Below are 18,348 nucleotides of genomic sequence, written 5' to 3' on the forward strand. Positions count from 1 at the left end.
CTCTGGAATTTTGAATTAAGTCAATAAATTAATTATTAATGTTATTGTATTACTATCACAATGAACACTTTATGACCTGATAAGTTATATGAAACCTCAAACCAAGCTTCTTCAGAATTTACTATTAAGAAAAGGAAGTCCTCAAAGAGCACTTACTGCACAGGAACCAAATATGACAAATCATTTAAAAACCCAACAACACTGCAGTTAACAGACTCCACTGCATATCCTTGTCTTAAAAATTCATTTAATGCTGAATTAGCAAAGTGTGCCAATCAGACTGCGTTGCTTACATCTACGTTGCTCCTATGTGTAATTTTGCTTTTAGGCTGCATGTTTTTAAAGGAATCAAAGAGTGCAGATAGGACTGGAGTTCTATTGTTCTGGCTACGGCTTTGTGAATTTACTTCTGCTGTGGAGTGCACCCAAAACTATATTGTCTCTGAGTTAGATACAGAGATCTGAACAAATTGCTTTTAACAAGTTGGAGATGGTAAGTATCAACTTGTCAGAATTAGTGACAGTCTTCTTAAGCTATGCTAGGATTTGATGTTCAACTCTACAAAATGCCTATGGTGTCTATACTGGAAAAGAGCACAACAGCAATTCAGTGAGGTTGGTGTTGGGACTGATCCTGTTCAACATCTTTGTTAGAGACATGGACAGTGGAATGAGTGTGCCCTCAGCAAGTTTGCTCATGACACTAAATTATGTGGTTCAGTTAATAACAATGGAGGGAAAGAATGCTATTCAGAGGGACCTTGACATACTCGAGAGGTGGGCCAATGCCAGCCTCATGAAGTTCAACAAAGCAAAGTGCAAGAAGGTAATTAAGAATATTCACAGCATGTATCACTTTGAAACAATAAAACAGAGATTGGCTATGTTAGCAAGCACGTAACAATGCAAACACAGTTCACTGTCCCAACACTTAAGATTTGTAGCTCTTTTATCTGTTAGTAACAAGTAAATGAGAGTGATGCAAGCCATGGAACAATAATGTAATAACAGATAGTTACATAACAAAAAAACAAACCAAACCAACCCCCCCCCCGGCAAAACAACATTATTTCTGGTAGTGTTTCAACTCCTAAATACAGTATTTGCATAAAGCAGAAAGAATACTCACTCTGTTCATTATCATGCCACTGATTTCAAGCACAGACATATCTGCTTTCTTGCAGTCATTACCCTCCCATACAATTGCACTTATTTTTTCTAGTCCTGGATTCAAACTGTGGATCCAAGGCAAATGACTCTGGGAAAGACAAGGAATATATTCCATCAGAGAAAAAAACCTACTGTCTTGTCAGTATGCCTTTGTCAGCAATATGCTGACAAAAAATACTGTAGACTAACATAAATACTGTTATATAGCATTTACTTCAACTATATGTTAACAACAGTCCTCAAAATCATCCACTTTTCCAAGAAATGCTGTGAGTACAGAGCTCAGTCCTTCATATTTCATTTTCTCATAGTGTTATTGTTCTTGAGGCTTTTTCTTTTTCTCAAACTTATCAAAGACAGAGGTTTGAAAACTTATAACCCAACTTTAATTTTTCCACGTTTTATGGAATATTTTGTTTTTCTATTATTTTTCCCCAAAACATTCTGAAAAGCACTCTTCTCAGGTTAAGCCTAAGGCCAACCATTATTTTTTTTAATTTGGATTTAATGATATTTAGGTAATTCACAATCCCCTTTTGATGCATGAAGGCCCCCCTATATTAAATGTATCTGCAAGACTCAGAGATTGTGATAGGGGTAAAATCAATATACGCTGCTTGAAGAGCCAAGCAGTCCCAGCCTAATCTACTGAATGCACTTATGGCTGAGGCACTTTTACTCCGAACAGAGAGCCAAGTGAGAACTGAAGGATCTGAAGAAATGGTTCTGCTGCAGCCATTTCCTGACTTCCCTCAGCCCCGCCTTACTCCTTTGCCATTCATATGATTAAAATTGCTCCAACTCTGCCTGGTCATCTATCACTATGTGTATCAAACTACTGAAAGTGGTGGTGCTGGGGAAGGGGGCTGGGGCATGATATTATTTTTTAATTTTAATTTATAATTTATGAAAAATAAAGCTTTTATTACCTTATTCATCAGTATTTATTTGAAATCTTTGTATTCTTCTAAGTATTCAATTATCTCCTCTTTTTTCCATTGGATGAAAAAAATTGATTTACATCATTAAAACAATGCAAATATTAGTAGCAGGACTTTCTTACCCACAGATTTCCAAGGTCTCCCTCTAGAGGGAGTATCAACACCAGAAGCCAAACTCAAAAATCCACAATCTACTACCAAACTGAAAAAACCTCAATTGCAGAAAACCAAAGTCAATGCCTACACTGCAATTCAACTCCCTCTTGTAAGGCTTCCAATTTAGTGTTTACATGGAATGTAACAAGAACTGAAACTAAATCACAAAAGCAAAGACTGCATGAAATCCAAATTACTGTTTCTTTCTGGGTGTTTTTCTGTAGCGTTGAAGGGGTGATTTTTATAGTCAAGCAATACAACATTTCCAATACCTGTTATGAATAAAAAGCCTGTCTTTTGAAATTCTTTTCCTTAGGTAATACTACCACCATCTCTTGCATGGCAATCCTTTGTAATGATGATGTGCTACCAACACGACATGTCTACCCAGACGAATATTTCACATTTTCTCCATCTCTTCACTTAAATGTTTCATATTAGCAGTGCAATAAACATTCAGTTCAAAGATAAGACTCGTACAACTAATACAACTGGCACTGTGATATCTGAATGGATTTTATCAAATGAAGACTAATGCTTGATTGTTAATGATGAGTATCAATAATGTATTCTGTCCAACATTAACCCAAGGCAGGCTGCAAAGGAAGTGTTGCTCCACAAACAGTAAAATTTTCAGAAATGACTGTCCATATGTTGTTACAGAATAACATTAAACAAGGGAAATTAAATTATTAGCTTTAAGGTAAAAATAAAAAGCTTCTATCTAAATTGAATCTAGACATAGATAATTCACATGTAACATCATATGTATATATTACGTACACAAATACATACGCATCAGACACTATTTTATCTGTTTGCTTTATTATATATAGATTTATATATAAACAAATAGAAAGATGTCTGATATGTCCTCATGAAAGAGCAATTCCACCAGAGGAAAAAAACAAAACAAAACAAAACAACAGAACTGTGTACACCACAGAGGAAACGTAAATCAATCAGTACTTGTCCTGAACTACAACTGATTCAAACACTCAAATATTCTGCAGGCTATTTCAGTGTACTGTCATATCCTCTTCGTTTGACAAATTAATGACTGAGTACCAGAAATCAAATTCTCTTTAATTCTGTCAAATCACTTTGGCTTTGTAGCTTTCATTTAATGTAGAGTTCTTCCTCTCAGGCCTCCTGACATACGATAGAGCTGATAATACTGAACCTGAGTGCAGTGAAAAAAAATAAATCAGAAACGGTGGATACCAACCTGATGAAATGGGTCATCTCTGTACTCCTTCTTCACACATGGATTCACTTGCGGGCTTTCTACATCTGTCTCACTGGTACAGGAAGAGTGGCACTCTGCACAGTGTAAGAGGTCCTCCCACAGCACATCTTCTGTTTCCGATTCTGGTCTCGTACTCTCAGAGTCTTGTCTAGAGCTTGAACACCGAGAACTGCAGCTAGTACCTGATTTAGGTGTATCCTGGAATTAAAATATGCATTGGAATTGATGCCACTTTTTTTATTCTACATTGTTTCCTGACAGAACAGTTAAAGTTCAAATTAATGAATCCATATTTATCTGGTTTTTAATATTCCAATCCATTATCTTTCTCATCAGAGAGAATTACAAGTTTATTGAAGGAGTGTCTAAGAAGCTGCACATTTTTAAACACTGTACAAATAAGTAACAGTCCACGGTCCTTGCTCTGTTGGGGAAGGGGGTTACATTATGAAGAATCAAACCATAACAACTATTATAAGGAAATAACTATTTTACATGTTTTCTAAAACTCATTCATTCAGGCTTTAACAGCAATTATAAAGCCACAGATTCCAACTACTTCTCAAACTTCTAATTTTATAAGCTATAAATTAAGCCCTTTCTGAAACACATTACAGCTTCATTATTTTAGTGAAAATGTGAAAAACACTTGAGGCGTAAAGCCATATACACAAGACTGCAATTGTAATGAAGAAATGTGACTGAGTGTGAGAAAAGCATCATTCACAAAGTATTTTAAATTAACTTGATACTTGGGTCTTCTGCCTGTAGTTGTTTGAGCTGAAGTACTTTAGCTACTTATTAACTTCTACAAGCAGTACAGAATTCTTTATCTAGAAAGGGCAAGGCCCTAGAGGAAGAAAGCCAAGATATTTCTAGTCATCCAAGACCTGAGGCAGCCTTTCAAGTAAGCAGTGTAGATATAATTTAACTAGTTTTAAAAGAAAGCTCAGTATGTTCCAGGAGTACATTTCTAAATCTAACAGCCTGTAATAAAAGAGGAATTAACTCTCAAAAGTCCCCTAGAAATCACATTTTCCCATTGTTACTACTAACGTATCTTCTCAAAGAGAGTGAGCTTCTTGGAAGACAGTTATACATCAGGTGTGGAGAGGAAAAATAAGCAAGAGTATATACAGCTAATGCTAGGTATATGTGTAATCTACATAGTCATACATAAAACTGTACTTGAAACAAGCATGCCTTATTAATTTTTACCTGTATCTTAGATAAAGAAAGAAAATTATTATGTTTGGACACTCAAATCTGCCGATGCATACACATGAAACAATGTTGTTTTCAGAACAAGAATGCAGAGCTTTAAACTACTTTCTACAGCAAGCAGAACACATTTCCTGAAAGACAGGCAGGTAGTCTGAAAAGCAGTGCCACCCCACTTAGCCACTATCGTCTGGCAACTTCCATTCCTTCTTACACAAAAATTTCTTGCTTTCTACTAGTTTCTCTCAAGAATATACACAATTTTTACACTGAAAAAAAAAATAATCAAGCTATGTTCCAGCAGTTGTACTCATCTGATTTCTAATGTATTACTATCTGAATAAGTGTCCTTTGTTCTTCCTGAAAATCATGCTTAACGTATTTTACATAAGCAATTTCGTAAAGAAATATTTAGATAAAATTTGGTCTGCATTCTTTCCCTTTATTTTACAAAGTGAAGGATAACATCCATGCAGAAAGTCTGAGCTATTTTTTTCTTCCCCAAAATTACATAAATAAATATTTACAGAAGGCATTCACTGCTGGGTACCACTGAATCCTGCAGTTAATAAAGAAAGAACACTGAAAAAGCTTGCTCAAACAACAATCAAGTTGACAAGCAAACATGATTATAGAAGAAAATGTAGGACAAGTTGAGAGTATATCCACTGACTTCACTATTTTTTTTTTTTTAAATACAAAGAAAGCTTTCACAGAAAACTATTGTTTCATTTCCTTTGTAATCGTGTGGGGGAGGCGAGTTGGTAACAACAAAGAAAAGCTTCCTCTTTCACAGCAGCAGTCAGATAAGGAAACAGGGAACAAGTATAAGATATTACTGCCAAAGCCACACATGGCGCAAATTTTGTCTCTTCAGTTTCTGAAGAGATCTCACAGTCTTCCCTAGTGGAACAGATTATCTAATAACGGTTTTATGCAAAGCAACAACTCCAAGTCTTTGCTATTGTTGTCAGGGAAAGCAATGTCTGAACTCATCTAAAGAGACATTTTTATATCAAGGAGAAAGCTTGTGCATGAGGATGCTGGAAAGGGACTCTTCATTAGGGACTGTAGTGATAGCACAAGGGAGAACGGGTTAGAATTTAAACAGAGGAAGTTTAGATTGGATATAAGGAAGAAGTTCTTTACTGTAAGGGTGGTGAGGCACTGGAATGGGTTGCCCAAAGAAGTTGTGAATGCTTCATCCCTGGCAGTGTTCAAGGCCAGGTTGGACAGAGTCTTGGGTGAGATGGTTTAGTGTGAGGCATCCCTGCCCATGGCAGGGGGGGTGGAACTTGATGATCCTAAGGTCCTTTCCAACCCTCACTATTCTATGATTTCTATGATTCTATGAGGTTCTGCCTATTAAACCCATTCGAAAGTGAACTTCTGTCAGGGCTGAAATTACTCTTTATGCCGTTTTCTCACACACCTGGTCAAAAACCAGCAATACAACCTTGTAAAAAACCTGTTCCATATATCCGTTGTTACAAAACACTAGCAAAAAAGACCATAATTTATTTAAAACTATAAATAAATAAAAGCACATGCATAGCATATCCCTTTGTTTTCAATGTCTGAGTCCTTACATTAAGGACTCTGCTAACATAGAATCTATGCATTCCCCTCTTCTATGATACCAAGACTCTTAACATTTCAGTATTTTTACACATTAACAATTTTGTTGAGATTTCCTGACAATATTTTAAATGATTGTTTCAGTAAATGTGAAGAAATGAAAAGTCAGAGGTGGAGTCAATCAGACTTCTCTACAAGAAGGCTGGTGATCCAAAGAATAATTAAATGAAGAGAAACAGCAGCATCAGAGTGATAAAAATCTGCATATTGCCAATTACTAGTGTTTCTGTAACAAATCAAGCTCCCAGACAAGATTACTGGCATCAAGAGACAGCAGCAATTGGCCATAACCTGATGCAGTATCTATAGAATATATTTAGGCTCCTTGCAATGAATGGAAAAATAAGCTGAATCCAACTAAATAAAAAACCTCTTAATTTCAAAATGTTATTCTTAAAAAAAGAAAGCAAAACATCCCTGTCCCCCACCAGTCTTCCAGTTAACAGACTCCTAAAATCCAATGTAGGAGAAAAAGGATTTGAGGAACATTCTATTCAATAAGAGACTAAGAAGTTTTAACAATTTACAGAAAAGCAGCAATAGAAAAGAACATACCTCCAGGGGATAGTGTTTCTTATAATGGTGAGATTTCCTGTTTCGAAGTATACAATCACTAGAAGTGCGGTCTATATTGCGACGTAAAGAATACCCAGTTTCAGGCCCTTCCTCACTAGAAACTTCGTCTGATAAATTTGTCACAGTCCTGTGAGTATCCTAATGCAAGAAATACAGTATTAGTAAGACATATACTTACTAGGTCTTGTCCTCAACAACTGATACAAAAATTTCTTTCTGCAACATTATTATCTATGCTTAGTTAAATCAGATATTAACACATTTCTAAATGTCAGCATTAACTGGTAGAGCAGGAATTCAAAAATAGAAATTTTTACATCAAAATAAACATTCCTCAGATAATGAAGGGCCAGTTCATATCATAGCAAAGAAAAATTCTAACATTCTTATTTTAATGTGATTTTGTCTAAACTGAACCTACCATGAAAGGCTTAGAGGCAACACAGCCCAAAGTCTGGCAGTGGCGCAAACAAAAAAATCCCACCAAAACTGTAATAGCAGACCCTGTAACACTGAATTATCAACACATATAGTACTAAGTTAACGTTTACCTCTTATTCCAAAGACAAAGTGCTACAGATTGCATGCAAAATCCTCAGACCATTAATTTATTCCACTTTCTGTTTCCCTAATTTTAAACTAAAATTAAAGTAGCCCTCACAGTAACAGAAAGAAAAACAGGCTGCAAAGGATCATTCAGCTGTCTAAAAAACTTTTGTATATTCTCATATATTATGAGATCACCGGATAGGACCCTGTAAAGCTTCCTTTGGAGTCTTCCCGTCATCAATGAAATGCTAAAAGGACAAAAATAGTGAAGGTATTCTGTACAACAAATCCTTTCCCCTTCCCTGGCAACATCATTCTCTCTTCCATGATGAACTCTTGTTTTCTGAGATGCTTCAAGGTCAAGTCATTTCACTTTCTTAACAGCTGAGTTACAAAGAGAAAGATGGACAGCAGAACAGTCTGTGGTGTCTTATCTATTATCATGCAGTGGCACCAATGTGTATTGATTGTCTTTGGAGAAAGAGATGACAAGTAAAGAGAGGAGCCTGTGCCAACTTCTCTTTAATGTGGATGCATACTCACGAAGAAAGTTAAACGTAGACAGTATTTCATCCATTGTATCAAACAAACTGAAAACTCTTTTTAAATAAATTCTTATTTTATTCAAATTATTTTCTTATTCTTTTTTCATATCCTTATTTGCTGAATTTCAAGAATGCGAAATGCTTGGAATTTATAAGGACAACTGAACCTCAGTTGCTATCACTGCTGAGAAAGCACCTCCTGCAAAGCAACAGAGTCAACTTTCTGCCCCGAGATGAACCTTCATCACCTTCATTCTGACTTAATCATAGGGATCTTTAAGGGGTTGTTAAATAATTTGGCTATGAAATCCACAAAGGATGCCTTTCCTTTATAAAAATGTCTACTTGTAGACTTCCAGTAGAATAAACTTTCTCTTTGATATTATCATGGAAAAATCCTTGTTATGACTGATCATTGATGGTAATTACCAGTGAAGCAGAGTCAAGTGTAACACTGGCAATATATGTTCAAATGCCAATTTTAAAAGAGCCAGAAAGCATGTTTTGGAAAAGCTATTCCATAGAACAGTAAGATGAAAATAAAATATCCAGGTGATAGTAAGACCCAGATAAACTGAAAGTTCTGTTTTCTTTCATGTCCACTTACTATGCTTCCATCTCATCCCTATTCCTCAGTACAGAGCCCTTCCGACTTCACTGAGAGGGAAATCATGCTTTCCTCATCTTATACAGAAACCAATTCAAAAATGACCTCAAAATTATATATTGTCAGTAATCCAATTTAGTATAGACAGACATTTTAGCATAGACAGATCTGTGCTAAAGAGACAGGCAAAGGTACAGTGTGTATAGCTGATCTGCAAAAAAAAAGAGACAGCACACAAATTTGTGCACTGAAATACAGAATGGCAAAGAATGTTTAGATCCTCCTACAAGAATAAGGAAAGGCTAGGAACCTAAGGATGAAATAAAATAACTTTTGGCCCCAGGGTCCTACACCTAATTTAATTTTAAAAACTTTTTTAAGGGTAAAGTAGATAAGAATGTATCAAAAGCATTGTAAAAATACACCTCACATACTATTTGACAAATTAATAACCCTGCTTTGAAAGCAATGAAGCACACTTACTTTGTGATGACTGTGATTGCTGAAGGCATCTCTCACTGTTGCAGTGCTCCACCCTGACTCTTCTGGCTTAATCACCTCGCACCGACGCTCATGGGCCTGCATACATTCTTCACTGCTTTTACCTGTCTTTTTCCCATCAAGGGACACATACCCATTATCAGTCTCGGTGGATTTATCTATTGAGATTTTTGCTTTCTTAGATCTATATTTGAAACAAATACATATATATTAAATTAATGAGTCTCTCAGTTTTTTCCCCAGTCTAAATCCTCCCTTTTTAGTTTAATTAAGATGACCAAAAACTAACAATATTAACATCTGATGCAATATTTATAACTATTTCATCTTCTATATTATACGCATTATACTTTCCCAAATGTGTTATAAAAGAAACTGTCAGTGTCTGAAAGAAAATTGTATCACTAGCTACTGAAAGAAAAAAGGAAACCTATATGTTAAAACTGAAACTTCACAGCAACTTTAGCAATATTAGAACCACCAGCCTTTAATGTAAACAAGAAACTTCTCTATCTTAACAAAGAGGTATGCTAACGGTTTAAGTGTTATTAATTCAAAGCAAGCAGGCTATTTCCGGAAGCTGCAAACAAACATGCTGTTAGTATTCTGTACACAGACGGTTTTTGTTACTGTTTTAAACACACTCAGCTTATTGATAACTCTACTAAACAGAAGGCATTTAATTCAGTCTTTCCCATATTACCCAGTAACACCCCTGGCAATCAATGTAACTTACAAACACGCTAATTGCGCTTGTTTTCAAATAACAAAATAAGTTTACGAATTATGTTTAAGCATTATTATTCCTAAGACTACTAAGTATTGATGAATAGTCTTCCATAACATTCTCTAGACGTCAAGACCCTCATCTAATCAATAAATGTAGCAGCAAGAATGCCTAATGACAGAAAAAGGCTTTCTCAAAGCAAACATTTGAATGATTATACTTCCAAATTAGGAAGTGCAGCCAATGAAGGAATGCAAAAGAATGGTAGCTTGCTACCTTATTGATAGAGACTACTTTAAGTCTTCACTTAAGTAATTAGTATCCTGTATTCATTAGATTTAGGTTTCTAGGTTCTCAGAACAGTTGGAGGAGGGTGAAGTGTTTTAAATCAAGTTTCCAGGTTTTATTAGAATACTGGACACAGGTCATAAAACCATCAAGAATCTACTCAATTCATCTTGTGCTCCTATTAGGGAATACACGTTGCATTTCTCTTTAAGGAGTGAGGCATTCTGTGAGAGCTTGGGTTACATAGCAGAAGATTAAATTCCTCTTTAACATGTATGTCAAACAAATCAAGAGAACTGGCATAGTCGCCTCACATTCCCCCCAGGATAAGGTATCCCATATAACACAGGGGAGACCTGAACACAGAAAGTGACTAGGGAGAGCTGGATAAAATGGAAAAATCCATTCCCTACATTCTTAGTCAACTTTATTTCTAAATGAGTACAAAACCAGCAGAAACACTCTCTGCAGTTATTATGTATTTGCATAGATTAGTTTTTATTATAAGCTTACAAAGGTAGAGACAGCAAGATGCTTTAGCATGGGCTCTGTGGTGGAGAAGCAGCTAGTAAATCGGTTTGCAGATTACCAAAGGTTATATATGGAGTTCTAATTTTCTAGGTTTATTAAGTAGATGATCTAAAACATTATTGAGGCTTTGGACAAAAAGGTCAAACTATCAACAGAGACATGTTAGAGCTTTATTTCTGTGGCCTTTCACAATGTCATTGTTTAACTAAGCTAATGAAGATAAGACAACTGAAGGAAGCGAAAGCTTAGCTTATTACTTAATGGAAAAATTTGCTGTTCCACTTCTGGAATAAAGCAAGCATCAGCATTTCAGTGGCAACTCATTGTAAAATAGTATGCTTTATTAAGCTCAGTTGTGAGCACTAGGAAGTAGCACTAAAATGAAATTATGTGCAATAAGGTGGAACCCTGAGAGGAATTTTTTTTATGCATTAAATATACTTTTAGAACTGTTAAAAAATTCTTCTTAACAGTGCAAAAGGGAATGCAGGATGTATATACATAGATGTACACATCCAGTCATTACTCCACAAGTTACTTAGCTGTGTAAGTGCAGTAACAGGACAACTATACCACAGTTACTTTGAGAAGTTTTTATGCATTTCACATTAAACTTGAAAGCTGCTAACAAGAACTAGCTTCAAACAGTTGAGTAGGAGCAAGTAAGAGAAAAAAAGAACTTATGCATGTAGATATGTATAATTTGTTTAAATAGGACTTTGCTACTCAAGCAATGTTACTAAAACTGCAAGACAATGACAAGTCTGATATCAACTAAAGCTCACTTTGGAAAACAGGTAACTTGATCAAAGTCTTTTAGTCGTCTCTAACATAGAAACCAGTTATTTTTTAGAAGAATCTCTAAATGTATGTGTAAACCTCAAGCCAGAAAAGCATACATTCCCACTTATCATTAGGGTGCACTACACTGATAAAAGAAAAAAAATAAACATGAACAATACCTCCCAAGCTGATAGAAATACATAGTTTCCAGAATTACTATATAGATATATATCATTAATCAACTTTTAAAATTTCATGCTAGAATTCAAAGTATTTAAGAGTAAGACAGGACAACACAATGAATACAGCCAAAGCCTTAAAAAAGCATGAACACATGCAAAAGCTAACTCATGAATGACTTTCTGTCTTAACCATGCATCACCTACAGAAAATGTTAAGGAAAATGGACCTTTCCAACCCTAAGTATTCTATGATACTATGTAAATCATATTTCTCCAAGACTGTAGATTTTCACTGTTAAGTATTCTATTCCTATGTATTTTAATTGGAGCTGGTAAAAAAAACCCAAACCTCCTCCCTGTTCATGATGTAAAACTTTTAAAGAAGTTACAATTGTAAGATTTCCGTAACTAGAGAAAGGACACATTTGATCCAAGTCCCACATCAGTGCTACATTCTGAATAAATTACCTATTTGGATATTGACATCTTTTCCAGTGAAATTGATAATTAGTATTTCTAAATCGGCTCTGTGATGGATTGAAGTTTAGAATTCTATTTTATCAGTCAGACTGAGTTTTGCCATTCAAAAGGTTATTTACTGAATACACAGTTCCAGGTTACCAATGACCTGAATGTAGACAAATGGTCTAAGTACACAGGGTCCGGCCCTAAAGCAAAGAAGACGATTTGAGGAGAATTTTGGAACGATGCATTTAAGACCTATATTTAAAACTCCACAAAATGGTATATCAAAGCTTAATACATGTGGAAAACTGCTGTAAATAAGCACTACTGAGCCATTCTAATGCCCTTATCTAGAGTTTCAAAACACGTCTTAAGAAACAGGAGAGATCTCACTAAACAGCTTGCTTGCAGTGAGGTTTCATACGATTTCTTCAGCAACATCACCAAGTAAAATACACACACACACACAACCTCTCATTAAATGGTTTAAACAAGTCCTTAGAGCAAGTCCCACTGAACACTTCTCAAACGAAAACACTCTGAGCTCAACACCTGGGAAGGTAAGGGAAAAAAAAAACCCTAAATGAATCTTCCAACAGTCCTCTTCTTACTGCACATAAGCATCTTCCACAAGTGAAAGCACTCAAAAATGTACAAGATTACACTCCAAGCGCAGCAGAAAGTAATGCACACAGCCCAAAGAACAGCAGCAGTTATCTGTCACTGTGACTCATAGTTTGTCAAAGCCAGCTTCATCTTACACAGACAAAAGCCAGAACTCTGCTCTTGCAATATTTTTAAACATTTTGAAAACTTCTCTAGGGTTTCAACTAGACATTCCCAGAATGTAACATCACATAAGGTAAGCTTTGCCAGTGGTTAAGAGCACATATCACAAGTACGACAGACATGTTAGTGTTGCCTTACTTAAGATGCAGCATGCACAACAAAACATCAATGACATAACTTGCAGTATCTCTTTTCTCAATTTCCTACTATTCTATGAGCATGTTTTCTCATGCTAATAAATGCTGATCTATAGCACTCACAATGCTGTGTGTACCTTAAACACAGAGTGCTACAGAATGTGTTTTTAACTTTTAACTGCCTGGAGCACTACATTATCAGATCAATCACTTGCAAAACAGCTCTGGAATGTAACAGGGTTAGTTGCTTCTTCCAATCATTAGAAAATGCATCTTCAATGTTTATTTATAAACTAAGCACTGTGCTTATTTGAATCCTGAAGGCTTTTCCCTCACAAAAAGCACATTATTTGATGACAGTGACAGAATTCAAAAAGCATTGTCAGAGTAATAAGCAGGCAATGTAATAAAGAAAAATTACAGTCAAATTTTCTTATTTGATTAAAATTGAGAAACTGAGTCAGTTTGTTCCTGAGAGCTCACAGAGTATTCCTACATCAACATATAATTGCATCAGCATTTACAAAAGTCAAGAAACAACACATTAGTACATGTTCAAATACTGAGATGAGTTTACTATTAGAGAAAAACTAGATCAACAAAAGTTTAATTATTACATCAATGTTTACTTATTTAGAAAAGGGATAATGCATCTCTAACACATATGTAGCCTTGAATAAATACAAACCCTGATAAAAAGAAAGCAGCATGCCAGATATCTCTGAAGACAGCGCCAATACTGCAAGAGGTGCTTGTACCGTAGCTCTGCACTGTTCCCTCCTGTGTGTTATCTGTGGTACTAGAGCCATCTCCTTCCCTATGTACTTCCAAATGTGCTGCTTTCCTTAATTTCCTTCATCAGAAGAGATCAAAATTGAAGGTAGCTTTGTAAGTGCAATCTACCAATTCTATAACGTGTGCAGCAGTTCAAGCATGCAAAAACAAGCAAGATTTCAAAATATTTTACTAAAGCTTTATCATACCAATTTAATAAACTCCATTTAATAAAACTTAACCTGAACAACCTAACATTCATTATTGTAACACTTAAACCCAAAATGTATTTCATCTCACCATCACAGGCTTAGACCTGCAAAGTTCACTACTGCAGGTTTTCCCATTTTAATGGGACAATTCACTGTAGAGCCATACTCAGTGAAGTGCAGGAAGACATTCTACAGTTCCAGTAGCATCCCCTTTAATGTATGTACGTTTCCCACAAAGATCATGAGTAGTAGTGCATGGAGCTCTAAAACTAAACTTGCATCAATGTAAATACTGTCACTCTACCACTATTCAGACAAAGTGTTTGAGGCAAAATGTCATATTCAATGCATTAAAATTCTAATAAAACAATGCATAAATTAGTCAATGCACAGAAGTTAAAGAGCATCAGTTAAGAACTCTGATAAAAAGAGCACCAATTTCTCATCTCTTGCAAAGCAGAGACTGTAAATCCCTACATTTTTTCATGCACGTTCTTCAGAATATTTAACAATCCTAAATAAGTACTAGAACATAGACTATACCTTCTTCTTTTACCCCCTGTGCTGAGGGGTGGCTTAGGAGTTCGTGTTGAAACAATCTGACAATGCACAGTTCCAAGTAGCAACATTAGCCATATTGGCCCAATTACTTCAGTCAGAGGTATATTATGTGGGCTTTGGGCTGTATAGAATAACACTACAGCAGCAACTGGAAAAGAAGGGAAATGAAGTTGAGTTCAATTATTTGCAAGGTTTGAAATGGCCAACTCATTACATGGCTTTTGTTAAAAAGACAAACATTCAGATCTAGTCCTTTACCTGGATTTTAAACCAACCCATGTAATTCTGAGAGGAAGGGATTATAATTGCAATGAAATAGGCAGTAATAAAGATTTAAATAGTCACCTACAGACTTAATATCCATCTCTTCTTTTACATTTATGTAAAAGCTACTGCTCAAGAAAAAGGTGTCAGAATGAAGTAAGGTAGGGAAGCATTTGGAAAGCTTGATGTGTCATGAAACTTTAAATGAAGATGAAGCTTCAGTCGGGGACAAAACCAAAAAGTAAATGTTATCCTTAAAGCAGCCCAAGTAAATTTACTTCTGTATCGCCTATAATGATGCACTGTATGACTACCCAAATGAGAAGCAGGTTGGCCAGATAGGTCAAAGTCTCTCCATCCTTGGAGATATTAAAACCCTGACTGGACACAGCCCCAAGCAACCTGTTCTAGGTAACTCTGCTTTGAGCAGGGTTCAGACTATCTCCAGAGGTCCATGACAACCTCAACCAGCCTCTGATTCTGTGAGCCATATGTCTATTTTGATACTGCAAGGACCAACAGACTTGAGACCAGAAACTCTTTATATTCTCTAGCAGAATGCATTTTAAACTCCATATTCCAGTCCAAGGACAAAGTTGCCCATATGGATAGACACATGCGTAAGTGCAAGTCTACAGAGATTTCATATATACTTATATTATATAGCAATGTGGAGAGAACAGAGACAAACCATGTAAACTATGAGCTGGTTCAGCTGAAATGACCAAGACTAACTAGCACTTGTAATTGGAAAAGGGGTATCTTCCAATTCCATAGTTAACTGTTATTTTAGTAACCCTATAACCAGGTAACTCTTATTGCTCCTGTACCCAGAGCCCAACCACTTCCGTGACTTCTGCAACTCAGAAATGTCTTTACAGGCTTCAAGTCAGTCTGAACACACTGAACAGACATGAGGCAGAAAGAAGAGGCAACTCCTCTGTTTTCTCTACTTATTGTATGCTCTTGCTGCTCTGCCTCTATAGCTTGAAGTGCCATGTTTTGTAACTCAGCTGAGAGAAGGTATCAAGAAAGCAGATACAGAAACTCCAAGAAACAATTCAGAAAGAGAACAGGGGGATAATTCTCTGTGCCTAACATCTGCATGTCCCATGAGAACCTGGTTTTGCTCTTGTACCACTAAAGTGAGAGTCCCGTAACTTAGACCTGCTCCTAGGACAAAAATACCTGGTACAAGTTCAACAGTTTTCACCAGTTCTTTACTGAAATCAACTGAAAAAAATACAGGCACATGCAAATTTATATGCCACATTCAAACACCTAAAATGTATCACACGAAGCCACACCTAAACCAGCAGATATCTCTGATGCAATGTTTTCCATAAAGAGATCAGCCGTGGTTTTCATGAAATAGTTTTTAGCAAGGTAACCAGTATTAGAAACATGATGGAATTATTTTTGGTTGTGGTAATCTATTTCTAATTTCCCATCAGTCTTTTTCCTAACTCAGAAGTCTTACACAGAACACATACGGTATCTTTTATTACTATATATGGACTAAATTTTTGCATTATGATGTTTCTCAGGAAGATGGCACACATCAATCAGAAATCCAGCTTATTAAAAAATATAGGTACAGGTAGTAAAAGATAATCACAGATAATATCACCTCTTCCTAAATGAGCTTATCTGAGTTTCTCATACATACAATAAGATCCATGAAGTATAAAGTGTAGTAGTATAATGTATAAGTAGCCAATTTTGACTCCTATCATACAATTTGGATAAACATGTACTTCTGAGAACACAAAGCTCCAAATATCCATGTGAAATGATTAGCAGGAGTAGGCCTCCACAAAACAATTTCAAACTTCACTACAAGATGACTACTACTACGTAAAATACATTTATACAAGAAGAGTAACCTGGAAGAAATCATAGTCTTCCAGAAGATGCAAATCTGTAGACTACAGATTCCCACCATGGAGTTTCACACAGATTTAAGAAAATATTATGGACCTCCTGATGTTTTCAGTAGGATAGGAAGAAAATCCAAGAACTTCTTCCTGCAGTGAGCTAATACGCTGTGGTTCAGATTATCCTAGAATTGCTCCTACCAATATAGCTAGGCCTCAGAACAGAATTTCTCACACCACTTTTAATAATTTCTTTACTTTTTATAGGATTTGGACTTGTATTTTTCTAAATTGCAGTGGTTTATTTTGTGAAACAAACACAGATTATATCTCAAACAGCAAAAAGCTGCATCAAAGAAAACAGCTGTACATTTAAACCACCAACAAGCATTTATTTTTATAGCATTTAAAGCTTTGAAATATTTGTATTACCAAGTATCTCACCACAATAAACAATTATTCTATCACTATTAAAGTTTCTTGTTTCATGTTTAAGAAACGTACAACTGAGATACACACTAGAATGTAATACTTCATTTTCTTGTTAGAATATAGAAACATTTTTAAAGTAAAAATGATGCAGTGCTATAAACTAAACCAATAAGGACTCAAAAGAAAAAGGTTTTACTTCTACCTTAATTCATGGCCTGTTCCATGACCTTGGATAAAAAAAACATTTCTCTGCAGTTCTCTTATCACACATTTTGCTAACCACACTTTATACTAAAGGAAACCAATATAAATACAACCTGGAATTTAAATCCACAGCCAAGGAAAGAATTCTTTCCTGCAGACTTACATAAACGCTAGCAGGTATGCTGCTAAAGCTAACTGATTTCAAAGCAATAATTCCAACAGTACAGGATACAACAGTATCAGGGAGGATCTGACATGATGACACAAAGTCTGAGCTACAAGACAAAATTCAGATTCAGGGCAGAAATATGGCCACTAGAATTTGAGGCATTTTGTTGTTAAGTTCTCTTAATAGACTCTTGACATTTTGGTGCTGCCTTACCAATTTTGTACTAAATCAACAAACTGAGCACAGCTACAGAGTAAAATCTATGCAAAACTTACACAGAAGTGCTAGAGGAGAGGCTTGAGGGGCTTGTTTTAAACAGCTTCCAATTTAAAAAACTGTCAATTTAATTTCACTTACATATACATTATAAGTCTTTAAATTTATTTCAAAAACCACCAAAAACTCTGCACTTAATTCAGCAAAATTTAAATAAGTATTTTAAATAGCTGGATTATAGAGTCATACAGAACACTATTAATTCTTTTCCAACTTTTGTTAATTTGCACCCTCATAAATATCAGAAACATTTTGTCACATTATAGACCATATGGATTAGGGAAATGATGCATTGCAATCATAATTTTACTAAATCACAGATCCCAAGAAAGTTGAGGGGAAAAAAGTTAATCACAAAAAAGCCCTGTAATTAATGTTCTAAAAAATTTGCTTGCGCTCAGAATCTGCATTGAGTTACTATTTTGCTGCTTTTGGAGTCTTATGAAGGCTCCACAGATTAAGTGTGGGTATATTTTTTAAATAAATATAAGAACAGGAATATAATAATTAGTATAATGGTGTTT

At 35.5% G+C, this 18,348-nt stretch overlaps 1 protein-coding gene and 1 long non-coding RNA gene across 5 annotated transcripts in view; both read right to left on the reverse strand.

The window, feature by feature from the left end:
* Nucleotides 1–18,348, reverse strand: part of PHTF2 (putative homeodomain transcription factor 2) — a 67,856-nt gene that overhangs the window by 14,455 nt on the left and 35,053 nt on the right. For 3 of the 4 annotated variants that reach the window (XM_062632006.1, XM_062632004.1, XM_062632005.1), the window contains 6 exons: nt 14,585–14,750; nt 13,744–13,908; nt 9,136–9,337; nt 6,931–7,089; nt 3,496–3,714; nt 1,130–1,258 (listed from right to left, as the gene is read on the reverse strand). In XM_062632006.1, coding sequence (XP_062487990.1) covers nt 1,130–1,258; nt 3,496–3,714; nt 6,931–7,089; nt 9,136–9,337; nt 13,744–13,908; nt 14,585–14,750 — 1,040 coding nt within the window. The remainder of the gene's footprint in view (nt 1–1,129; nt 1,259–3,495; nt 3,715–6,930; nt 7,090–9,135; nt 9,338–13,743; nt 13,909–14,584; nt 14,751–18,348) is intronic. The other variant, XM_062632007.1, reaches the window with a different exon arrangement.
* On the reverse strand, nt 10,282–12,621 carry LOC134170550 (uncharacterized). Its single transcript, XR_009967304.1, has 2 exons — nt 11,307–12,621; nt 10,282–11,148 (listed from the first exon to the last, which is right to left on the reverse strand). It is a non-coding gene; the product is annotated as an uncharacterized LOC134170550 (long non-coding RNA).

Source organism: Pezoporus occidentalis, unplaced genomic scaffold (genome assembly GCF_034315485.1).
Source record: "Pezoporus occidentalis ecotype Australia unplaced genomic scaffold, CSIRO_AGI_Poc_V1 ctg38, whole genome shotgun sequence".
Lineage (NCBI taxonomy): Eukaryota > Metazoa > Chordata > Aves > Psittaciformes > Psittacidae > Pezoporus > Pezoporus occidentalis.